Here is a 26,995-nt window from a genome sequence, read left to right as displayed (position 1 = left end):
TGTTGTGTTTAATTATTACTTTCAGTTTCTGAATTAAGCTGGCTAACAGTGTTGTAGAAGACCTCTAAAATGCCACTTGAATTAAGGTTAGGGTTAAAGACAGAGCTGTTTAGTGCTGTGGTCCTACGAGAACAGTCTTGTTTTTGTCAAGGATCTAGCGAGACTTTCACATGCAATATGTATTTTTTTGCATTTTTTTTTTAGTATCTTTGTAAAAAAAAAAAAAAAAAGGTACAGCCTAACAATGTATAACTTTTAAGAACATAAATTCTGATCTTGCTTCTGCTGAAGTTATTACTAAAGCAGTTGATGGAAGCCCTGTGTTTTGCATCTAATGTTTGGCTTAAATTAAATCTGTGTAAGCTTTTTAAGCTCCGTTATTACACACTGTTAACAGCAATTTTGGTGCCTTTTCTATATGTGCAGAAATAGAAAGAGTAAAAGGAAAACCTTATCATGGCTTTTCCTTGCAGTCCTGAGTAGGAACCACACAAAATACACTCTTATTTCTCTCAGGAGTGCTGGAACTGTGCAACTGCCACTGCTTCTTGACATCTCACCTTTTCTAAGCACTAAATGCAACTATTTGAGCATCACCATTTCGTAGCAGAGGCCTTGCCTTAAAGGCATGAGACAACTTAAAGGTTGTGAAGTAGGCAAGCAAAAAGTGAGACAACTCAAAGTTGAAAGGACAAGTTCATGCTCCAGATGTATATCCAGAAATCCAGTCTTAGTTGCTAAGACTCCACAGGCAACCAAATTTGTCCCAAGACTAACTTCTAGTTAAGTGGCTTAGAAGATGAGGCAATAGAACAGGAAAGGGAGACCCTAGTTTAAGCAAGCAATATACATCATAAGCCTTGTTCAGGCCAAAGAATCATTTAGCAGCCTCTCTCTCCAGTTTGTCGGAACTTCAGTTAAAAAAGTGAATTGCCTTTCCTCATGGATGTATGCCTCAGTGAACACGTGCAGGAAGGACTCTGCATCTGGCATTGTTATTGCCAAGCAGGACACGTGCTCTAAAAACAGGACCTTCTGCCATCCCTTCTCAAGAAGGACACCATCCAAACACCATGCAATTTTTATTCTTCATTTGTTGAAAAGTGTTCCTAACTTCTCTTGAGTTACTGTAATGTGGGGAGCACTCTTTGGTGTGTAACTTTTTCTTTACATCTATATTAGTAAAGGAAGGGTGCCAACTCATGTAATTTTTCTCCCTTACCAGTTGTACTTATGTCAAGGGTTGGTGCAAGGGTTTTATTTAGATCAATACACAATGGGAAGGAACAGTGTCAGATATAGGTAAGGACTTGAATCCATGGTTTAAGTTCAATGTGTTTTGCATAGAACGAAGCTTACTAGTCAAGACAGGTTTCCTGCTACATACTTAAAATAATTTGGAAAATCTGTGACTGAACATATTGGAGCTATTTCTTGTATTTAGTTAAGGAATAGTATGGCCTGATTGCATGACAAATGTAGTGTTTCATTTATAAATGAACGTTTTTATACAAGGACAAAAAAAGTATTCTTAAATTTCTAGTTGATTTTTCATTATTTTAAAATAATTTTCAGTGGCTGAACTGATTCACAGATATAAAAACGTGTTATTAAGCTTTGCTTTAAGGTCCATCTTGAAGCTTCTGCCACTTTAGAATCTAGATGTATGTTTTATTGGCATTTTCAAATTTGAAAACAGATTCAGGACTTGGTGCTCCAAGTGTGCATGGAAATGAATGACTAATTATGAGTATACTTACTTAAGTCAGGAGTTATTCCCAAAGCAAGTAGTATTCATAGCTGTTGAAATATATTTTCAAGTCATCTTAGTGGCTGTATTGCATCCCAGAGGTATACAAAAGTCCTGTATTCAACTCAATGCTATTTGGAAAAGACATTGATTTGGGGTCCTTCAACTGTCATCATTGTCTTCCAACGCAGTGAAACTTGGATAATAAACTACAATATGCAAGAATTATGAGCTAATGCTTCAAGACAAAGTTCATTATGTCATTGTGTGCTTTTAAAATCCTATGCTATTTTTGCTCATGTTCTTCAGCTGGGATGGAAGTGTATCTATAACAGTATGACTAATTATCTTTACATGCATTTATCACTAAATAAACTTCACACAAGACAGCAAGATTGTTTACTTAAGCAGTATAATACTGGGAATGGAAGATAGCTCTAGAACATAGGATTACATTGCCAGAATGGCACTATTTATTAAGCTATGATAACGCTAATGTTCCTCTTTGATGTATAGCATGTGCGACTTCAGCTGAACTTGTAGAGAGCCTTAAGGATGTTTCATTGAACATTTAGTATGGCAGCAAGCCAGAATACATTTAGCCTAAACCCAGATGACAGGTTGGTAATGAGGTAGTGATTGATGACCACTGCTTCCGTATGAAAACCTGCTTGATATGCTGGGGGGGAAATGCATTGCTAGCTCTTTTCATTTCACTCCCTCTGTATTAGTTATTCTTACTGGAGAGGAGTAGCATTGGCTGCTGGTTATTCAATCCTGGTTTCACTTTTAGATGAGAATCGAGTACTCAGCTGAGATTTTAGTAGCACAGCCCTATGGCTACATTTATGTGTAATTCAAATCCTAATTTCAATGGATTTTTATTATCAAAAATAACTGCAATTATGTCACCTATAAAACGCCCTATAATATTCTTATTACCTGCCTCTGTAATTTTACAAGTCCTATGATTCGCCTTCTGTGCCATCTAAATGGCATTGCTTTCCCTTCTGATATAAAAAGAAAAACTTGGCCCAAAGATTGTAAAACATTGCTCAGGCAAACAAGCCTGAACAAAAGACTACTGTTTATTCTGCCTAGCCCTCTTGAATGCTTCATTGTAAAGACACTTTGCATTGCTTATTCAGATGATGGACAAACTTGTTCTGTCTACCAGGAAGGATATTTAAGCCCAGTTCTTCAGCCAGATTCCAGCTTGATGTCTGAATTAGCAGTAAGAAGAGTTAGGAGGAGGCAGCAGAGGACTGCAGAGGTTATATCCATAGCTGTACATGCTCAGACAGGGTGTATATTAGATGTCCCCAAAGCTGTAGGATAACTAATGGGATCACATTAAGGCCTGGTTAGAAATCACCCAGGGATGCAGCAAAGGGCGCTAGGGCAGCATAAATATCCAATGTCAAAAGAGGCTCATTATTACTGTTTTCCCAGCCAGAAGTGTCTCTTGGTCAGGAATGGGTGAGGAAGCTTGTCACCCTAACCAGAGTGACATTACACTCCCTCAGAGCAAAAATATGAGCAGGAAAAATTGGGATCAGTGGTAGAATCAAGAGCCAGAATAAGGAGGCAATGAAGCGGGGCCAGGGCAGTTTCCATTCCCCTCCTGCAGCTTCTGGGGATGTAAGGGCAGCTGTCATGCCCTGTGGGGGTGGAGGGGCTGGCTTTTTGGCAAGGAACTGGTGTGATATCAAAAAGGCAGATGTGTGATGTGTTTGAGAACACGCATTGGACCCAAATGAGGGAGCCTCTGTCGCTGGGGTTTGCTTATGGGCCTTAATGGCAGGACAGGTTTTGACTTGATCAAGATGCATGTGTCTGAGGCTGATCGAGGCCTGTCTGATACTGCTTGGCAGCCAGGAAAGAGCCACCTGTAACGAATATTGTATGTTTGGGCTAGTAATGGTCACTTTGGGCAAATCCAGGAGTGCTTCTGGCATGACTCCAAGAAGGGACAAAGGAGTGGGCAAGGCAGGAAACCACTGGACTTGCACTGATGTGTGAACTGATGACAACTACATTTACAAGCAGTTTGTTTGGTACCACAGTTCATCAGGAAAGGGATGCACCTTCCCTTTTTGGGTTGACACTGGGGAGAACATTTTTATCTGCTTCGGAACCTGTTCAGCAGTGTACAACGTAAGAGCTAAGGTAATCAGTAATGCGTCTTGGTGTCAGAGAGGGTCCTCGTGGAATTACAGTAGTCTTCAGAGGAGACCCAAAGGCAAGGGACAGCCAGTCCCATTGTCAGGTGCAGGGAGAGGAGACTGCCACAACGCAGGGCTGGATTCAGATATGCAGTGCTGAAGTTTAACTCTATATGCACAAACCAAAAATTACTAGGACAGGAATCATGATCTGGTCTATCCGGGTCATTTAACTCCCACAGAAGCAAAATTAAAGTTGTTATTTTCTTACTAAACCATACCCCTTTGATGTTTTCTTTCTCCATGTGGCTTTCACCTTTCATCTCACTCGCAACCTTTTTGCGAACCTCTGTTTATTGAATAGTAAGTTCCTTGGGGAACACTTGTCTCCTTTTTGTTTGGAAGGTACCCATGTTGCACATGTTCAATACCAAAGTAATACTTCAGAAATTAATATCTTTTAACTTACATATGTCATTCATTTGATAGGAACTTAAAGTCCTGTGTATGGCTGTAGGATCCCCAGGGCAAGTGTTTTGTCCTGAGAGCTGCAGAATTTGTCAACTCGTGTTTGATTTAAACATTGCTTTCTTATGAAGGTTTTGACTTTGTCAAATGTTCACACTTATAAACTCTCCCTAATTGAGACAACCACATTTTGTTGCTCACTGACCAGTGACAGGATGGAGCAGGTCCATTGATTTTTACTCTATTCCTGGAAAGACCTTAATTTTAAGAAGTAGTGGCAAGTGAGGACATAGTCTTTGGGTGGAGATTAATGGCCATATGGTGTTGTTGCTTATACTCTGGAAAGCTTAGTTATTTACTGCAAAATCTGACTCAAAATTCTATATGCAAAGCAGAGTCTCCTACTTGGTTTGTTTCCATAACAACATTCAAAACAACATCAATCACTTATAGTAGATCTCCACACTCCATAATTAGGGATGCAGTTTTAAGAAGTGTGGGAGGAGTTGTGTAAAATGTTTTTATGTTAAAAACAATGTTAGGCCTTGTTCTCACAAAAGCTTATGCACAGACTTCACTTTACACAATGTAAGTAATTCCACTGGCATTTATGGCTATGTCTACACAGCTCTGATGCAGTGTCTGGAGTGACTACGCACGCCGCACTCTGTGTCCTGTCTGAATGACTGACGTATGAACAAGGTTTGCTTGAGGGGGAGCTCGCCTTCTGTATAGGGAGCAAACTTGCTCTTGACTGGGGGTTTACCTCAACAGTGTCAACAGACCACTTGAACTTGCAGTGCATGAACTTCAGTATGAGTGTAAATGTTTGCAGTATAGCAACCTATGATATTGTAGAAAAGTGATAGCAAGAAAAAACTGCTCAAAGCACTTGCTTTATGCAAGAAAAAAAAAGATTATAAAATTAGCTGTGTATCTTTTTAATGTAGAATTTTAAGCCAATAGGACATCTGCCAAAAGTATATATGACATTTTTAACTGGTATCAGGTATGTTCATGCCATCTCCACGCTTCCTACAGTACAGCAGTCAATGGCAGATACTGCCATATACAGCTGTTACAACATCATAACTTCTTCAGTGAGCCAGTTCCACAGCCCCATTAATCCCTTGTGGTGGTCTACAGATTGAAGAAGTTCAAAATCGTCAAATGCGAGGTATTACTTCTCCACTAGACTTACTACTTTGCTAGAACAAAGCTTCTTTGGTTTTTGTGTTGTTTGGTTGTGTTTTTTTTTTAAATACACAATATCTATATTTTGAAGTAGCAACCTGAAATACGTTAAGTTCTCCTGGCATTTTTTAAGGCAATGATATAACTAAGTTATAAGAAAACATTTTCTCCAAAGCATCTTGTAGCTGACAAATCCCTGTGTCTCTAGGCAAGTGGTGTTTGAGTCGTGTTACTTTCAGCTGCTCCAGAGACAACGCTGGCGGTGTGAGCCTGGAAAGAAAAGGCTGAAGGGGAAAACCCTGCAAAAAGTGAGGGAGAGCTGGAAAAAAATAGTAGATAAAGGGGAGGCAAACAAGAAAAATATATCTACAAGGAAATGGAACTGAAAAAATTAAGGAAATATGAAGGAAGAAAATTAGATATAATAGAATGCATAGATGGAAAAAAAAAAAAGCAAATTGAAGAAATAAAAGCTGAAAGACATGAGCAGTATCCATGAAGATGATAAAAATGGCAAGGATTAAAATAAAGCTAAAAGCTCATATAGCTATTTTAGCCGCATTTTCAATAGTTTTCTTCCTTTGATAACGTAGATGTCAGTTTTTTCTTTTAAGAAAAAGAACGAATGGAGTAGATGTGTTTTGCTGAATTTGGATCCTTTCTGTTCTTTGTAAACTATCGTTTATCACATATAGCAAATAAGTAAGATCTAAAGTTAAAAAATAGAAGTATTTATATAAATACCTCTCCTGACTGGTGAGCTGTAATAAGCTGAAAAATGGGGAAATGTGTGTATTTTGAGGATTTTTACATTGGTTTTAATCACATTACTTATTCAACTCAAAGAATAAGCATATTGTTATGTCAGCCAATATATTGGGCTTTTTTCAAAACATAATTAAATCACAGCTAAGGTTGCTAGGTGACAGGTAAGAGAAGGTGTATAATTAGACATGTCCAAAAAAAGTCAAATAGTGGAAGCTAGTAATCATGAAGCAAGGTTGCCATTGTCTGTGCTGACACCAAATGACCATCTCATTCAAATGTACAGTTCATTAAATAGTCACCTCCTGCTCTGCTTCCGCAGCTGAGCTCTTACTACTTTGTGTGGAGTCGATGGGAATAGGGGGACTTTTAATTAGGTGCTAATTTTGATTTGCTTTCTGAATAACCCTTTGACAATGTATTATTCCTAGGTTTTTAATATTAGCATTCACATGTGTTTCCCAAAGACAGAGGGTGTAGCTGCCCACCGATACGTGTGAGTCTTTCTACCTGTGTTGACCCTGTACAGGCTACTGGCAAAATAGCTATGATGTGATATGGCCTGTAGATATGATCCATCTCCTTAAAACAAAGAAGAGAAAATAGTTGCAAAAATAAGCATTTTACAATAATTATTAGACGTTGGAGGCTTGATTCCTGTCTCTAGTCATTGGGGAGCTCCTCGAGTCTCCGTGGCCTTTCTAAGACCATAGAGAGTAGCCTTTCAAGGATGTTGCCCACTTCTCTCAGCATCTTGATTCTTGTGTAGGGGATAGTTGGTCTGGGTGCCTCCAGAGCTCCAATTGCAAGGAGATAACTGTTAAGACAATGCTGGCACTAGCACTGTTGTAGGCAGGAAATAGTCTGCATGCTTCTTGGACTGTAAAGATTCTGGTTATGAAAGATCCACTGTTCCAGCATTTTAAAATCCTATTGTGTGAATGCCCAAGAGCCATCACAACCTTGCTTCTAATGTATGATCCTCAGCAAATCACTTAAATTTCTTTGCACATCTGTAAAGCGCAGGGATAAATGTTTATCTGTTATATTTTGAGGTTTGACTCTTTGTGTCGCACCTTGAAAATAGAAAGCACTACAAACAGTAAGTGCTATTTGTTACTATTGGTATTGAAATAACTCATGCAGCCAAGCGTAGAGTATAGCTTGCTGTCTGCCTAACTGATTTGCATTTCTACATGCAATGAAAATGGAAAGGTGTTGCTATAATATCAGTACCTTCATTTTATAAATTTTATGCCTCTTGCAGTACAGCCAGGAATTCTGCATGCTGCATTTGTTATACATTTAATTACAAGGCTTCAGAAATTTTAAATATTCTGTTTTCTTCCTTTCTTCTTCAATGTATTGATAGCATTGCATTTATGGCATATTTCTGATGGCTCCATTTGCGGAGTGCATCGTTCTATTTATATCTTTCCAGGTTTTTAAGTTATCTTAGTTGGATGTATGAATTACCTTTCATTAATTAATATTCCTCTATTCTGCAAAATCTATGTAATTGAGAATTTTGATTTCAGTACAGTGTTCTAAACTATCTATGTAAATGACTGAATGAATAAATAAGTAAATACTCAAGTCCCCCAAACATCCCCTGTGGTGCCTCAATAGTAACCTCTTTTTATCTTGCAAAGACTGCATTTAGAAATAGTTTTGTTCCTTGCCCATTCCACAGTTTCTTCATCCAAATATTCTGAAATGTGGCTTAATTCATTACTTTGTTCCTGAGCCATGAGTCTCTGAAAATGGCTTTTTCTTTTCTGTTAAATTGGTGATAGAGATGACCATGAAAAAAAGCAGCTGTCTGATATATAAATATATATCTGCTCAGCATTTGATTGCAGGCTCAAGAGATGTTACAATCCTAATCCCTCCCTCCAAAAATTTGAGGGCATGAGCTTTTGCAAAGACCTGTACTTACAGGTACGGAGCTGTATCTGTGCATATGTTTGGTGATGTGATTGTCAGTGCAGGGTTACCAGGCTGATAGTTTTCGTCACACATGCTCTACCTTTAATATCCAGATCTGATTTTGCATTTGAATGCATAAGTGAATACTTGTTTTCTACTTACATGTGTACTATAATCAGAAATAAAGTGGTGGTTGCCAGAATGCAGAAGTCAGAGGTAGATATTTTTAGCAGAGGATTCTGTTTATCCAAGTCTCTCTTCTCACACAACTGTTGTTGCTGCTAAGGTTCAAGTGTTCAAGCAGGCATAGTCTAATTTTATATGTGAAAAAAACCTAATTTGTCATTAAAAATACTGGTGTGAAAGGCTTGGTTTGGTATAACTGATTCGGCAATGCTGAACTTCTGAAAGACAATTTTGTCAATAGGGCAGTGGATGTGCAAAGCAAGATTTTCCATCTGCATTTGGTGCACATGATGGCATTTTTTATGTGGACTTTAAGGAAGGTCCAGTATCGAGCAGTATCAGTCATTAGAAAATTACATCAGAGGTAGAATTACTGTTCTCACACGTTGCAAACATCCACGACTGTAGGTAGTGATATTTAAGAAGTTGTTTTTAAATACTAATAACTTAAATAATCTGAGAATGGAGGAAAATTGTATTCAGTTTTTGATTTAAAGTCCTTGGCCTTGTCCTACACTCCTATCTTACAAGATTAGTGAGTATTTTTGTTGAATAAGACAAGCCCAACTGCTTCGCTTACTGGGAAAGGGACTGTGAGTTGGCAAGATGTGGTTTCTGCAAACAAGTATGTATGGTACTAAATGGAAGCATGGAAGGAGGTTTTGGAGTGAGGAGGTTTCAAAAATTAATTTTCCAGCCTTGTGTAAGAGCTATGTTTTCTAGTTCTCCATCCCTGAGCTTTGTTTCTTTGTAGCATGGGTAGATGAAGAAAGGGCCTGATTCCTAGTACACTGCCATTGGCTAGGAGAGTTCTGTAACTGATATAAACATATAGGGCCTGTGGAAAATGCCTGTAGATGCCTGTGAATTTCTCTTAATTTTCTGTGCATGTCTGGTACCTATGCCCTAGTAGGGAATACTTTTCTTTTACTTAACTGTATTACTGGATTTTTCAAATCCCAGATAAAAAATTCAGAAATCTTTCAATGGTTTAGGACCTAAACCAGGGGGTATTTCATAGAATCGTAAAATAGTTGGAGGGGGCCTTCGGAGATCGTCTAGTCTAGCCCCCCAGCTCAAAGCAGGGTCAGCTAGAGCAGGTTGCCTAGGACTGTATCCAGTCAGGTTTTGAACATCTTTGAATACATAAGAAGGCTTGCTCTGAAAATCTTCTGGCACTCCTGAGGTTCTTTGCCTCCAAGGCAGTCTCTCTGCTAAATAGTGTGTCAGTAATGTACAGACATACGGATCTTTTGGAAGACAAAGTACGGACCCCAAAGATACTTAGGCTCAAATCAACCAGAGTATTTAGGTGCACACCCAGGAAGGGGTTGGCTTCAAGTACTTTATTCAGTTTGGTCCATAACACCTCTAACTGTGTTACAGTTAACGTTAGCTTTCTGCAGGGAAACTTTTTTCAAAACTTGATTTTGTTGTTCGTGCTTTCACAAACGTATCTGACTTTCACTACCCAACTTGCCTAAAAATCCTATCTAGGTTCTTCTTCTGGCACATAGGTAGTCCCAAAAGACTGCCAAGTATATTTCTGAACAGATTTCTGTGTTCAAAAGTTTTTGTACTAATTGTGCAAGTAAGCATTTTTCTTATCTTTTGATCTTTAGTGTATTTTTGTTTCAACTCTAAACAACATGCTATCAATGATTGCATTTTATAATTATATATAATTATACAATATCAGTTATTGACAACTGGCAGAAGCTTTAATTAAAAAATGTTTGGTGCTTTTTAAATTTCAGTTTTACTATTATAGTATTACACTGAATAATTGTTTCTCCTCAGTCTCTCTTCATGATTTGCATAGAAAACATTTCTGCTAAAGAAGACATAGATAGAATGTAGCAATTTTTTAGCATAAAGGAATTGAAGATCATCTCTTTCCTGATTCATTGATTAGCACAAGAAAGTCTGATAGCTAACTGAGGGTTTCCAAACCGTGTCAAAATATTCACTGGCAAACTGATGTTGACATAATTGAAGTTGAATGGATTAATTTTGTCTTAGTGATACAGAAATCAATGTATTTTAATACTGACTTTGGTCTGGGTTTGATCCAAAGCACAGTGAAGGGCCTAATGCTGTGAACAACTAAAATTTTCTTTAATTGTGCAACACTCAGCCTTTGTCAGATAGTGACCACATCAAGCAGGTAGGTCTAATACTGGACAGACAGCAAAAAGTGTCTTGACAGTGTGCAGAGATTACTTTGTATGAAAAAAGAGGGAATATTTAAAATTAGCTCAGTATGTGCTCGTTGGCATTATAGCATATCCTCAAAGCCTGTGATAATTTTGAACAAGTTATCTTTTAGCTCAAAATAGAACAGCAAAATAATAAAATATAGTAGACCCCCAAGCAGTCTTTATTTCAATGAGCCTGATTTCGGGAGCCCCCCAGAAACCTATCTTCAGTTTACCTCCTGAGGATTAATAGAAAAGATGCATTTACTAGAACTACCAAATTCTACAGTTGACAAAAATTAAATCTGTTTTAAAAAGAAAGAATAGCACAAACTGCATCTTAAGTTTATGCTAGTGGCATTGAATTTAGGCACTTGAAAGCAATTTCAAGAGCAGATTTGCATACAACAGAAACCTGTAAGCAAATTGAAAGTGCTGTTTAGGATTCATAGAGGAACAAAATGCATACTCTGTCTCTGACATAATTTGTCTTGAGGTTTATGAAATAATTTTTCATCGGATTATAATATTTGAAGTAATTAAAGGTACAATTTGCTATTTAATAAACAATGTGTTTTGTAACTTCATTAAGGATGCTGCCTTTCTTAATTGTAATGGTCCAAAAGGTTGTCAGTGAACTGTACATTAACTGCAGAGATAATAATGATTTTATATGCTAATAATTTTTAAATTAATAACTCATGTAGTTTTTCAGCCACACAGGGAAAATAATTTACATTCCTAAAGCTTACTTTGGTATTAACCCCTTTACTTGGGGAGAGTGGATATGCTTGTATAAAACGTTCATTTGTTTTACATTAGCACTAATGCAAGCATGTAGGACCCACTGGTGTGAAAGGATTAAAAGCAGCAGCATTAGACAAGCATGAACATTTCAGAGAGAAATCCTTGTTAGAGGGACCTATTGGGACCGTGTAACTTGATTTTCTATTTATTGATCAGATGCTTCTTGTTTTTTGTTACCATTTGAAACTCCACTGGGAGAGAATCTTCCCGCTGTAGTGCTGCAAATGCAAAAATATGCACCAAGAAGACATTAAGGACTCATGCTCGCTCCTTGGTATGTTTGTGTGGCTGGACTAACATTACTGTGGGTCGGATGCCATGTCAGGGAAAGCATACGCTCTCTTGGGAGTATTTCTACCATTGGCTGCAGGCAATTTTAGGCATCTAGTTTTAACTTTCTGAAACAGTCATCTCTCTGGACATGGCCATCTCTTCATGGACTGAAGAGGGACATAGGTTCCTACCTCTTTGACACTTTAAGTATCACAAAAAATAGTTGCTTAACATAAGAAGTATAAATTTCCCATTTTGAATTTTTTACTGAGCCACCAAAAGAATAAGTTTAAGAGGAGGAGGGAGCTTGTGTGCATACCTGTGCAGATTTCTGCACCCATAAAGCCAAGTACCTGACCCATGATCTTCAGTGACAATGTTTCACTTCATGTTCTTGTCTGTTGGGCATTGAGGAGGTATTTGGAGATCTTCACCATCGTTTCTTTGTTTTCTAGATACCAGCCTTACAGCATCTGAGGTTCAACTGCATTATATTTCTGACCCAAAGTACCAGATTTAGTGCCCTGTCAGCTGTATGTGAAACACCCAAGGAAAACGCAGGCACTTGACAAAAATGGTATAATTAGTTAATAAAGACACTCTGTCTTTGAATAAAATTTCATATGAAATGTATGCTGATGTTCGGAAAGGAATTCAGATTTAATTAATGGATTAAAAAAAACCTTAGACAATTTCTGACTTCTTTCTGTCGTTGACCTGTACTCAGAATAAGGTCTGGTCCAAAGATTACCTTGCTTAGTTATTTCCATATGTGAAAGTATACAGGGGTAGCTATATAGTTGGTTTAATGTTTCTCAGCCGATCTACTTGTGTAGAATATCACTTTAACAGGATATTTACATAAAACTCCTTGCTACAGCTGCTTTTAAAAGGAAAGGCAGAAAAATATGTGCTTAATGATAAGGACATCGATGTGAAGTGGGTAAATGACCTGAGTGAGAAAGCTCATTGACCCTCCAGCATGTTACAAGACTGTCATATTTGTTGCAGCGTACTCTGTACTGACACACAGCATGTGACAATCTGAGAAGATAAAGCCTCTGACGATGCATACTTGTTATTCACCTGCAATTATAAAGCTCTCTGTGCTGTTTTTCTTAATTGATAGTGAACACTGGAGCATAATCATGTTGAAAGTGTCTCTTCAGAATGTTGCTTTAAAGAAATGAGTAAGAATGTCTTCTCAAATGTTTTGATAGATGATTCATGGCACTGGAGCTGCTGTCGAGGAGCCAATATAGCCAAGCCTATAAATATGCAGTTACAAGAACTCTGGAAACGTGCATTCTGGTAGTGTGACAGATTCAAAAAGCACTTTTTCTATGGGAGAAGGTTTCTAAAGTTGCTTTCTTCCTGTTCTACATTCAGATACCATTGTCTAATTAGACTAATTGGCTGGCAAATTTGCCTTCTTTTAAATAAAATTATTTTGGAGGTGAGAGAACAAATACCATCAGAAACGTGAATTACTTTCTTTCCATAATAATTGCTTATTTTTAACAGAGCGGAACAAGGCTTTATTATTTCTAGGGAATTTCTGTTTAATTTACTATATATGGTGCATTTCCAGAAGGAATGAATATTGGCAGTCTATTTATAAACCTTTAAACAAAGTAATCATAATGGAATGACTGACCTCCACCTTACCTTCAGTGGCAGTAATGGATACAGCTCTAACAAATAACTGTTACCTGATGGTGTTTTAACAAAGCGAGCTTGCTTTGAATCAGTACATGTGCATTTTCCTGTGTTTTGTATTGTCTTCTGAAGATCCAAAATACACTGAGGATAATGAGAATGAATGATAGCTTAGATGTGCTCTTTCCTTGAACTGCTGGTTGTATTAGATCCACAGCTCCTGTGCAGACCTACAAATCTATAACATCCGTTTCAGATGAATTTGGAAGCAAGGGGCTGCATTCTTTTATTCTTGGCCCAGAGATTAAAATTGATCACGGGAGACACAAGGGAGCAGATTGTAGTATCACAGCTCAATGTGGTTAACTGGGATAGTGCATGGCTTCTGTTCTACTTAACTGTGCGCATACAGGTTACAAATATTATTGATTGCAAGGGTCAGTGAAGGCTGGAGGGAGGTTACGTCGCTTGATGCTATTTGGTAATTTTTAAGGAACAAGAGCTATGAACCCTCATAGCAGCTGGGACAGGTACAGTTTAAATCTGACAAATGGAGATTTATGTTTGTGTGAGCTGGCAAAGCCCTTCAGGTAGAAATAATAAATGGAAATTTGATAGGTTGTTCTATCATAGGTCAAATAATGTGCTGTAGAAGAAGGGGAAAAAAAGATTTAATTATTACCTTTTCATCAGAATGCACTGATGATAGGTTTTCAGTTGTAGATCTGTGCTGCAGAAAAATGAATAATGTTTAGAAGTCTTTTTTTGAGGCATCATTTTAAAATATATGTAGAGATGGTTTACCTGAAGTGATTCAAAAATGCAGTGTAGGCGGAATGATATGGGAGTAATTACTGAATAAGCTTTATAGCATCTTTTTGTTCTTCTATGTGGACAAAACCAGTGTATTAATATTCTAAGATTTAAGATAAGGCAATATAATATGTTAACAAAGAACTGGGAAACAATATTTGTTTCCTATATTGAAATTTCAGAGATAGTGGTAATTATTCAGTAGCATTGCTGGTTTACACTGAAAACTTTTGCATTTGGAAAAAAAAAAGGTTTGGGTGAATCCTTGTTATGTTTTAAAAATAGGAATAACCAGAAAGCCCTGTATTTTGCAAGTACTATTTAGTGTGTGGGATTTTCTTCCTGGATAGGCAAGATTTTACAAGTATTTAATATAGATACAGTTATATAGGGTGCAAAGCTGTAATTGATCCAGCCTATTGTTTCATAGTCACCATATTCAAATAGAATGGAAGCTATGGAAGTACCATGCAACAGAGTAATAGTAGTGGGTTTAAGAGAAATGTCTCTCGTTAGATATTTCTGTGATTCTTAACTGTTCTATTTCATGAAATTTAGGAAACAATATTATAAAAATCAGTGTTTATATGTGTAACACTTTGATACCACCTATCAGCTATTATATTACTGTTATATCAAAAGTACAGGACGATTTTAGCTAGTACAAGTTGATGTTATCTCAGTACACCTCATTGCAACTTCCTTGCTGTACAGTGCCTGAGATGTGACCAAAGATATTATTCCAGAATGTTAATGACTTAATTATTCCTTATATATTTCCACAGGATGAATTTGCTGCCTTTGATAGATTATTTTTTCAACTGTTGCTTTGCAATAGTGTAGAGGCCTAGTATTTCTTTTTCTTTGTGATGCCAACTAAGCATTTCTAGTCTTTTCTTGGCAAATGTTTTCCATCAGATTTGTTCTCATTTTATCCGTTCCCCGCATATTTATCATATGTATCTTCTATTGATCCTGCTTTTCAAGATTTTTTTCCAATGTTTTTGAAACAAAAAATTAATATGAAGAGATCCTTTCTATGCTAACATTTGATTTTCCCTTTGTAAATTTTCATTTGCTTTGATTATTCCAATATGCCAGCATGACTGCCTATAAACTGGACATATTAGGTAAGTTATAATGAATCTGCTTAGGGAAAGATACTGTTTCTATTGCAAACAGCTATTGTAATATTTTCTGCTTTCTTTTCAGGAGTCTGTTGCTCCCAATCGCTCCATCCAGTTTATTTTGCTTTTGCTTCTACATATTCGGATTTTCTATACTGTATAAAAATCACTTTACTGTGACATATGGTTTCTGAGATGATAGATTTCTTTTGTGTCCTTCAAGTTACTGATAGACAGTCCCCAAGGAAGTGATCTTGCTTTTGTGGCCACTTCACTTCAGCACTGTTTACTGAACAAGAGTAAGCACTGGGGCCAGTTTCTTCTCCTCTAGTGTGGTTCAGCATATCACACTGACAAATGGTATCTGGCTGGTGTCTGGAGGAAACACAGCCCCCCTGTGTCTTTCCTTTGGCATGTTAGTGCTAGGAACATACTTGTGAAGGAAGAGGGAAAGAAACTGACAACATCAGCATGTCAGATCTTAAACTCAACATCCCAGCTATGCCAGTTCAAGGATGCTCCTGAATAATAAGCTTATGCCAGTGGCGCGAAGTGACCAAATTCCAGTCAGGACTAAAAATCCAGTTCAGCTCTATTGTAAGCAGACTGGAGCAAGCTCTTTTCCTGGGTGGAATGGTACATTCTTATGTTAGAGATGGATTTGACTGAGACTACTAAATCCATTTTTGCTAGTGACCTTTTCAGATTTGTCGCCAGTATAATAAATGTTACCAAGATGACATAAGAAAGGTTTGCAGCAATATTCCACTTTATTTTTTACAGCAGATGTTTCTTCAGTTACTCTGTATTACAATTTACAGAACTCTTATGTTCTACAAATCAAGATTCATAGCAAACTGTTTCAGTGCTTTAAGTCCTGCAATAAACAATACCAGGCAGAACAGAACCAGAGGGAAGGTAAGCAGACTTCTGCATTCATCCTTCTCTATGATGAGGTTTACTTCATAGTAATCTTCACATTTCAGCAAGTCCTTTTACCAGGACTACCATCTAACTTCCTAGCATCCTCAATTTGACTATTACTTCAAATATGGGCAACATTAAGTATCAGTTTCCAACCTGAGAAGAAAGGCTAGAATTACCATCTGTTCCTTAATTTAGGAAGCTGTATATCTTTGTCCAACCTAGTATCACTTCTTCTAGTGTATCCTTTAAAGAATTATGTTTTAAAAACACTTAGTGGTACTGTATGCTTCAGTTCTGAGGTGTGCATTTTAAAAGAGTACTTTTAGAGTATAAGTGCTCAAGTCAAACTGGGAGTTGAAAATCTTCATGGTGCTTAATTGAATACCCAGACATTGAGAATTGCAAAATCACCACATAATTTCTTCAGATCTTTGTTTAATCACCTTGAGACACTGATGATTTTCACTAAAATACATTAGTCGTACTTGAATGTTACCCCAATAATATTCGAAGTGCAGGGCCCGTATGTTGACCGTAATAAAATTAAGAAGAGCAATTAAAATTAGAGGTAGGCTGTGGAGGGTAGGTTAAAGCCTTGAGAAAAGCTGGACTGATTACAATATAACCAAATTAGGGGTGGACTCTATATCTGATGGGGCTAATGAGTTATGGTTCACCTTTGGACATTTTGGTCGACATTAGATGTCAATCTAATCTGATCATGGGATCACTAAAAGTTGTGAGGACAGACCACAAGGCTGCAGTGTTTTGTAACCCAAGCTCAGACATACAGCTCTGATTGCGTGGTCATAATCCTAATTTCCATCACTCACAAGGACTGATTTGAAACTCTGCCTGTGATTCCCATCTGCAGATTCCGATGCCTAGCTCTTGTGAAATTTTGGCTACATCTAAACTGGGATTGGACAATTGGCTTCAAAGAGAAATTGGATTATAAGAACAAATTTAGTTCTGGCTGATCTGACTACTTCATTCCTGTTATTTCAATACCGTTTGCAAGAGCTCAGATCCTTGTCTCTGTCTAATTTACCAACAAAGGTGGAAGACCTATAGACTGCATTACTTCCAAGTTCAGCTACTAATTCGGATGTTTTTAAAAGACATTGTGGTATGAACATAGCTGTTGAACTTAGAATGCACTGCAGCAATTGTGTATGGCTCTTGTTGATAGATGTGAAGGGGTGTTCTTTCACAGATGCTGTTCACAGTGTTCATTCTAACGTGAGGGTAAGAAAAGGCTAACCCAAGTGTCTTGTAGTTCTTTTACTTTTCTCCCTTTTCTTTTACTATGAACGAGGCCTTTAGCCATTGTTAGGGAATTACTCCTACAAACCTTGCAAGTGTACCTATTCCAAAGTAAAGAAATCATTAATAAAAAACAGTAAAAAGGAGCAGTTATATTACAAAATAAATCTACCAGGCTTACAAAGAAAACAAATTTGAAAGAGACACCTGCTGTGGAGATGAGGCAGTAATCTCAACAGCAGGAAATAAACGGAGAGAGGAAGAAAATACAAAAGCATAGACATTAAAAAAGTAATTAAAACACTTATCTCTATCGACATACATAGCAAACAAAAAAAAATCAACCACCTAGAAAACATACTCTATTGAACCTCACAACAGGAAGTAACAAAGCTGCCATCATAAAAATATCTCCAGCAAAACGAGAGAGATCCTTTAAAAATAGAAGCCTCAAAAGTATTTACTAATGTGTTAATCACTAATGGACTGACCTTGAGAGAAGCTGAGCACCTGCAGAGCATTTGCAACTTTACTGGGCATTTAGTCTTTCAGAATCAAACCTTTAAAAATGTAGAGAGAGTAACTCTTTAGATACCAATGGCTTTCTGTTCCATTTCTGATGAACGTCATAGCACGAATTGTAACGGTGTGTTTAATATAATCAGCTATGTGGCAGAGCTTAGGTACCATATTTGGATAATGCATTACAGTATAGTTCGTATCTAAATTGTGTAATATTGATCCATGGACAGCAATGTTATCAATATTGATATGAATGAATGTGACTTCTTAAAAACAAATAGGTAGAGCATATGCCACTGTATACCAATAGTTTCTATCATGTCTAGGGAAAACTGTAAATTTGACAGTTATGAGAATTTACTGTTCCAATGTTTTCTTTCAAGAAAATACTTTAATGTACTTAAAACTCATGGTCCAATCTATACAATTCATGGATTGTGTGACATAAAATAAAACTGCTTTAAATACATAGATTTTGATCTCCATTTCCCCAGACCACAAACTAGACTTGTTGAAGAAGAACAGAGCATTCAGAAATATTAAAGGGTGGTTATGCACTTGGAATTTACAATATGTTCTTTCTTCTCTGCCATGCACCTTTGTAGTCACACTCTGACCATATGGTACCTGTAGCTGCAAGTCTCTGGGCAAGTGTGAAATGCTATCAGAAGTGCTACATCTGAAATATTTTTATATGGTAACACAAGGAGCAAGTTGGAACAGTCGGTGTGTAAAAGGGCAGGGAGATGGGACAAAATGGGTACTTTTCTGTTAATTCAAAAGGACCCTTTCAGAAGGCAACTGGTGGATTTAGAAATTTACCTTTAGAGGGCAATTATCTTAGCTCTGTATCTACTTTAGCACATCTTTTTAAGAAAATAAAAACTCCCATATAAACAAATATTGATAACAAAAATAACTTAACCAGACCATGTCAGTTCCTCTCTAAAATTCCTATCAGTCTCTCTCAGTCAGCCTTCCATGGCTCTTTGCCCAGGCCACATGAGTGGGCACAACTCGTTATTCCTATTCCTCAAGCTGGCCAAAGGTGAGGTATTGTTGGTGCAGAACCTGTGCTCCCTCATTAGTGGACCGTGTTCAAGTTTCTTGTGCTGATTAGCAGGCTGAGTCTCAGCTTGCCTGGGCTTAGCCTCTCAGGTATTGTTTCAGGAGACTTGCATTGCCACCAGAGCAGATACACAGCTAATCATATGTTTCTTCTGCCCGCATCCAGTTTCTTATAAGATTCATGCATTTTTCTCCTCATTCTCAGTAGATTCTGACAGTTCAAGGCTTTCTACCTGGTCCTAGGATCTCCTGGGCCCCCCTTCCTCGGTAGATCCCTGTTGAGGAGGCTGGGAAGGGCACAACAAGAGTTTTCCCTGTAAATGTGAGTTTTCAAAATCTTGTTTAACTCTGAAACCTGAGCAGGTTTTCATAGGTATGGCAAAAGGTGGAAAGACCTCCCTGCCTTCTAAATTTCTACCTAATGCTCCATATTTGTATGACATAAGAACATTTAAAAACAAAAAAAGTCCCATAAATTGTTGAACGGGGTTTGATGTTGGTTTTGGTTTGCTGGTTTTAAAAGGTAGAAGAAGGGATATGCATAGCCAGCGAATCAAATTTTCTTCATTTTCTTTTGAATTCAATTTGGATAAATTTATAAATGTAATGTCATTTTGAAACAAAGTTGAAAGATTCATTATAAAAAATGTCAAAGTAGAGTGTCCTGGCTTTTAAAAAAATAGTTCTTGGTATACTCAAACACAGATTGCATTCACCATCCTGAATTTACATTTTTACCTGCAAAAAAGGGGTTGATAAAAACAACTCAGCCAGTTCTCATCTTGAAAACTCTCTTCTGCCAGTATAGGAACAGCTAAGAATGCAAAGAGAGTGAATATTGCTTGAAAGATCCTAGCTCTTCATTTGTTTACCTGGTCCAGCTTAAGTTTTTCCAAAATGTGGTATTATCGCAATTAAAAATGAATCAAACTAAACTTTTCAGCATTTGATGTGAGGAAAAACAGAAAACCTCACAATGCTCTAGTAAGTTTTGTCCCTGTAGGCTGCTGTATGTTTACACTTCAACTTCAGCTCCATTTTTTTTTTGTCTGGAGATTTGTTTTCAGTCAGCTGCCAGTGAAAACTACATTTGACCCTTAGCAAGGACGAGGGCTTATTTTGTATGTCAGTTATTAAGACTGGCTGAGAAGTTCATTTGAAACTGCAAATCTGCCCAAACATGTCAGATTTAAGTAATCCAAACAATGAGTTCAGGTTCAGAAGGCATTCCTGCTTCTGGGGAGAGGGGATTTGATCAAAATAGGAAAGAGAGACATGCTGTGCTTCTACTCCCTCTTTAGTTTTCCTTTCCAGACTACGCTAATAGTTACAGTAATAGCAGCAGTATTTATTTCCTTTTCAGACTTAGCTGATTGATGTGTTGACGTGCCTTGATTTATTTGGTGCAGCAACCAAGTGGACTAGGTGCATTGCTCTGCATGCCAATCCCTTACATTGTGTATGCATCACTCTTGTATATTGCCTTGTATATCTGACAAATTGACTCTAATTGTTTTGTGATTCATATTTCATCTGGACTAGGGAATTGTGAGAGGATCTAAATGCTATGTCTTTAAATGGAGATGATGGACTTACCACCACCAGTGAAGAAAATTAACATGCATTGGTATTGTGAGAACAAAGAGTACAAGATCTTGACAGGAAGCAGATACTGTTTTTTCTAAAATATATATGCATGTATATATTTATACATATACATAAAGGATTTAAAAATGGGAGGTTAAAGTCTGTGTTTTCCAAAGCCACTGTTATAGTGGCTAATGACTTTGGAAAGTATATGGTATGTCAGACATGGGAGAGACTTATGCTGAGGTGTAGCCCACTGGAGAAGGGGTTGTGGGGATCAAATGAAGGAAAGAGGGCTTCATACTAAGAGAGTGATGCTTACTGAGAGTTAGCTGGAGCATCTGGAGATGAAAGGCAGGATCTAGCAAACCAGAAGGTCAGGAATAGAGATGAATTGCTTTCTATGCTGTACCTGACCCAGATTGGGACTGTCTAGATTAGCTTTTGCAAAGCTGAACTAGATCTGTCATGCAAGCTGTTATTTTCATGATGTTTCTACTTTCACTATTCTTAGTAAATGCCATTTTCCACAGCCCATGAGGCTTCATTGTGTGGTTTGGATTTCAGTTGCTTCAGAAGCTTGTTCCCTGGCATCAGCAGGTAAAGGGACGGAGCCTTCAGGAGTCCAGGGCTTTGGCTGCAGAAGGCGGGGGGGCTGGGCATAGCCCGCTGCTTGTGTACGGGTGTGCAGAGTCCATCGGAACACCACCAGTGGAATTGTCTTTCTAGGCTACCTCCTCTTGGTTGCCCTTCAGAAGAGTTGCTCTTCAGTGCAGGTGAAGGAAATAATTGTTATCACTAAATTTTGATATAGGTTATTTAAAGGCAGGAGGCCTAGAATAGTGAAAGATTGTTTCAGGACAAGAAATACCAAGTAATAAATAAAAAAGCCTTTTAGATGGCTTGCAGGTGGATTTGGAGAGCAGGGAACTGACTAACATTGGCTTCAGCCTAAAACCTAGAAAAACACAAAGACCGTGTGTTTTTCTAAGCGTTTTGTCTTGGGTGGCTCCTGGCTATTTTGTACTAGTGTGTGAATTCCCTTTTGCTAAAGGATCTCTCTGATTTATCTTCAAAGGTATTTCTTTTGGTTCATTATTTTGACCTAAATTGTGTCTTTCATAGATGACTGGGGTTTTTTTTAAATTTTATTTCTTCTCTGAAATCATTTGCTTGAAACTACATTTTCCCTCTACAGCTGTTTTTTTTGGTCAAATGTTCTCTCTCCTGAGAGGCTGTTGGCTATTTATCAATATTTGATCTGTCTGTAAAGCGTACTTCTGTGGGGTGGCTGTTTATTATGAAATGGTGTCTCTCTAAAGTGGATCTTATCAGTTCTTGATCTTTCTCTGTTTGTCTGCCTCTTTCTTAGCTAGCCTAGTGGCTTTAAGAAGTACTCAATCTCTCTATTTTAACAAAATTAAATGCAATCATTATAGTGGCAAATACTAAACAGCAAAAGGAGATACATCAGAATCCAGTACAACTTCCAGCAGATGCTTGGCAAAGAGCTTGAAACTGTGCCAGGTGTTTATAGGTATAAGAGAAAAATCTCTTGCATTTCCTTCAAATGTAAATATTGCAAAATTGCTTTTCATGGAGTTTTCAGCAAAATGAAAATAGTAAAATAAATAGCAGAAAATGACATGTATACTGACTACCTCTTAGGCTTTTTTTTGGTCATGTCAGCCAGGCTAAACATTATTGAATCCAATGCATTCTTAATCTAACTCCTTTGATTTCAGTGACACTGAACTAGTGATGAACCTGAACCATGAATGTTGCAACATTCCTTTAATTCTACTCTTTCTTCAGCCTATGGGAGCTAAATTACTGATGCTGTTAGGGGCGAAATCATTTTCATTAGGAGATGATAAAAGCGGCAAAAATAAGTGGGGAAAAAAATATTTGTGAGGGTTTCTCCTTGTTTTTGAATAGGGATAGACGTTGGGTAGAAAGGAAATTGTCTTTAATGCAAGCTGCACATCTCACTAATGACAAGAGTGTTTCTCCCAAGAGTAAACTGAGGCTTCTTGAGCTGGTTTACAGATACCTCAATAGAAATAGTTGCATTACTCTGTCCTCTGCCTGTAGGGAGTCACTGAGACCTTTTTCCAAGGTACTGTTCCTCCCATAGATGATTTTGCAATATATACATAGAGGAAAACTTATGCAGTTTTAAAAAGAATTTCTTTAATGCATTTTACATATTGTACTTTCAATAGCACTAAGTATTTCTGGCAGCCTCTTAAGATATCCATTATTCATTCTTCATTAGCTGATATTCCAGTCTACCCAGGAAGTACAGCATTCAAAGGTCTTGAAGTTCAGTACGTGCTAGTATTTACTAACCTTATTTTTCTCAATATCCAACTATAGATCAGTGATGTTTTGAAAGTCAGGTGTTCAGCAATTAAGTCATGATTTTTTTATAGATAGAGATCAAGAAAGTGCTCAATAACATGAGATTTTTGAAATGCAAAAATTTCAGGATTTTTTAATTTGCTTTTTGGCTTGTAAGCCTTTTGAATTCACTGAGCATGTTTTCATTTCTTCACTGAAACTGTTAAAACTAAAAATATACTTTTTTTTCTTCTTGTATTATAGTAACTTCATTCAGGGATCTAGAGGTTTAAGAAACTTCCCTCATATCAGGTGACTCATGAAAAAATCCTAAGCCTTCTTACGACTGAGTCCTGATCTTACGCTGTAATGAGACAGATTTTTGCTGCTTCAGTAATATAAAAAGGCCCTAAACCTTCCCTACTTGGAACAGCACTCCTCAAAGTGCAATCCTGCTTTATTGTTGACACTAACATGGCATTACTGGGGTTTTCCAGACCAGTATGTCTCAAAGAGGAGAAAGATTCATCTGCTGCCATCCATGCCTGAGAATGGAGGGAACACAGATTGCTTTGCGTGCTCCAATTCTGCCTGCTTGCTCTGAGGACTCCTCGGTTCTAGTGTGCTTTCTTAGAAAAATTGTTGACATTTACTCCATTTCAGTATGTAATTATTAATTAGCCTACTTTGATAATATTCTGGGTTTTTTAGATGTAAATATGAAAGTTGAGGCCCTGTTGAAAATACCCTGATAGATGATTGCATTTGCATGAAGAAAATGTTTTAGCTTCTATGTCAGCTAGGCTGGTTTTTTGTGCTGTCCAAATGTTCACACAGCAACGAGAAGATATTCTTTGATAATTGGAAGATACTTTTTGCTGCTTTCTTTTAATTGAAAGGTATTTGTTGCTATTATTGGTTGTGAAGTGTATCCCTGTCTGTATCCTATGGCTTCTGTATAAATGTGTGCTATTAATAACTATAAATAAATGTCAGCCAATAAGGACTTAAGGGTTTTGAGAAAACAATCAAGAATGGCAAAAAATGATGGCATACAAATACTCGCAGATAAGACAGATCTACAGCATTGCCTTTTGTCCTCCTCTCCTCATCGGTTAAGCTGTTTATTATTGCCTCATTTGTATTATCTGCAGACTAGCTGTATTGAAAAATGCCTCAAAACAAAGGGAACAAAACCATTTCACAGCAGTAAGAGTTACATGCGTGTGCAGGTAAAGCAATACAAGAAAAGCTTACAAGAGTCTTCTCTTCCCCAGTAGCTTCCCTCCTTTTGCACCCTGTATATCCTGTTCTCTCTAACCCTTTTCTCTGCATTTGTTTTGGTATGCGTTATATGAATACACAGGTTATCCAACAACCTTATTTTCAAGTGCCAGTACTATTAAAAGATAACCAGTTATGTAAGCTACAGACAACAAACATGAAGCTACAGTCATTTGTAATATTATTTTAGAAATGTCTGAGGGTTTGTAAAAGTGCTTCTATTGAGGACATTTTTGAGAATGTGTATGTAATGTGAAATATATATTGGTCACTGACATTTCCCTTGTAGTCCTGATATGCGTTAAAATATCTATTTTAGGTTTGCCAGAACCAAACAGAGACAGTATATTCCAAGGACTGAGAATGGATCAAGGATTCTACACATCTAAAGACTTCCTACCTTTGGTATCAATGGCAAGTAAACCAGGTGTGTGATATTATGGGTTTTTTGCAATCATGTTCAGTAAGTCATTAGCAGTTATTGATATATCAAAATGGACAGCTGGTTACGCAGCAGCACATCCAATTACTAAGCACCTTCCAATGAATAGGTCTGGGGCAGCGTTTTCTCTTGGTGAGTTGCAACCTCAGGAGTGTGGTCAGGAAAGTCAGTCCTAGAGACTGTAAAGCAAATAGTCATATATAAAAATCTAAGCACATGGCAAATCATTACCCCTAATAAGTTATATTTGTTATTTTGAGTTATATTCAAAAGATGTCATAAGCTCTCATTTGTATAAATTAACTTGATATAAATAGTATATATAAGATGGTCTTGAAAAAATCTGATATTAAAGGTGTTGCCAACCCATATAAGCAGCTGCTTTGTATATTGTTGATAAATTATTTTACTTGATCTCAAGTCATGTGCTGCATGTTTTACAGACACATTTAAGGGAGCACTAGTTCCTTACCCAAAGAACTTACAGTCTAAGAGTCAGGGCAACAGTGGTATGCCAGGTGTTAATAGGACAACACCCAGTTCATAGGCACCAAATGCAGTCTTGTTTTATGCTTTTACATCTTTGTTTTGAGTACAGAGATGGCTGTGTTTGCTCCCCAAGGAGTGTAGCTGTTTTCAGTGGCCCTGAATGTGAAGTCATAAGCCCCAGATGGATGTATGAGATGGGGCTCTTGATTTCTACGCCACGTTCCCTCATGGTCTAGATTCCCCAATGTGTTGATAAAAAAGAAATTCCATGTACAGTTTTCTGGGCATATACTTAGTACAGTATGTGGTCTTGTACATATGACCCCATATTTGACCACATATAAACTTTTTTTTATCTACAAACTTATTTTCTTCTAAGCATTCAGAAATTTCTTTTAGCATCATATAGGGTTGCCTGCTTATTTAGTAGGCTTTCTGTAAACAATGTGTTAAAGAATATATCTTCTGTGGCAAATTATTCTACATATAAAAGTAAGGTTTATTACCCCATTTTATGCACAATATTTAGGAAGGGGAATTCTGCATCCCATCTGCCCCATCTCTCTGCTGTTTTGATCAAATGTTTATTTCTGTCTATTTTCTTAAGCTCAAAGTGAGCTCAAATCGGTTGGGAGAAAAGGGTATTTTGTTGGGGTTTTTTTTTTGAAGAAAGAGATATTTAAAAATGAAACAGATTGAGAATCTGTACTCCAAAACATTTGTAGATTAACAAAGGAAAAATAAATCCTGCAAAACCAATCCCCTCTTGTAATAATTTCACTAAAAATACTTTATAGAATTCTGTAGGGACACGTAGCACGTGTGTGCTGTAAGTTGCCTGCATGCGTGAGGGTCTATATAATGTGATCCGCATCTTTTAAAATGTTGCAAAGTAGCACTCTTGATTTGCCAGGATATGTACTGATTTTTTTTTTTATATTAAGTCTACAATGAAAAAAAGGATGAAGTTTGAAGAACTAAGCTTTTCTGACTGACAGTAATAGATAGCTCTTTCATGTTGTCTGTTAATTAACATGGTCTCTTAATTTTCCTAGTGTCTGCCTGTAGCTGTAGCCAACTTTTGCTCTCTAAAGCATGGAATTTGAAAATAAAATACACACGTCCTATATCCTGCTCTATCTTCTTTTTTTACTATGACAGTTCTCTAAATAACAGACATAATAGACTTATTCACAGTAAAATACATACTCTGCCTGCTTATTCAGTTCTGAATACCACTTGTTAATATACTTTCCTCCAAAAGGGGTTCCCCTTGCAAATACATAGATGTGAATTTACCTTGGGAGTGGCCTTGTTATCAAGAGTGAAGTGGGCTGCTGTGACTGATTCATTCTAGACTAGTCCCGTAATGGCACTCTGAGGTGCCATTCCCCTCCTGCACTCGTGCTTTTTCCACTGCTCAATGTACAATTTTTGTGAAGGATTAAGTTCGTTAAAAATAAACGAGAAAAGCTTAGAGACAATTTTAGAATGAGAAGCCTAGTAAGTAAATAGTAAATGCAATGCCATATACGTGGCAGGGGGAAATGATAGCATTTGCCATGCATTAAGCATTTTACAAATGGAGAGAGAATATGCGTATTAGGATGTTGTTTCTCACTCCGTTTATAGGTCTAAATTAAAAGCATTGTTTCCTTGAATGACATTTGTGTTTCTTTACAATTACATGTGAAAATCTGCTGCTACTATAGCAGGATACTCGAGTTACAGTG

The 26,995-nt window shown here is 37.3% G+C and overlaps 1 protein-coding gene across 6 annotated transcripts in view; it reads left to right on the top strand.

Moving 5' to 3' along the window:
- The window catches only part of DPYD (dihydropyrimidine dehydrogenase), a 368,218-nt gene that overhangs the window by 143,710 nt on the left and 197,513 nt on the right, over positions 1 to 26,995 (top strand). For 5 of the 6 annotated variants that reach the window (XM_072867679.1, XM_072867677.1, XM_072867676.1 and 2 more), the window contains one exon: positions 24,651 to 24,758. In XM_072867679.1, the coding sequence (XP_072723780.1) occupies positions 24,651 to 24,758 (108 nt within the window). Of the gene's footprint in view, positions 1 to 12,190; positions 12,324 to 24,650; positions 24,759 to 26,995 lie in introns of those variants that run through there. The other variant, XM_072867681.1, reaches the window with a different exon arrangement.

This window comes from Ciconia boyciana, chromosome 7, assembly GCF_034638445.1.
Source record: "Ciconia boyciana chromosome 7, ASM3463844v1, whole genome shotgun sequence".
Lineage (NCBI taxonomy): Eukaryota > Metazoa > Chordata > Aves > Ciconiiformes > Ciconiidae > Ciconia > Ciconia boyciana.
Note: the sequence above shows the minus strand (reverse complement) of the source record. Positions and strands in the feature narration are given on the sequence as shown.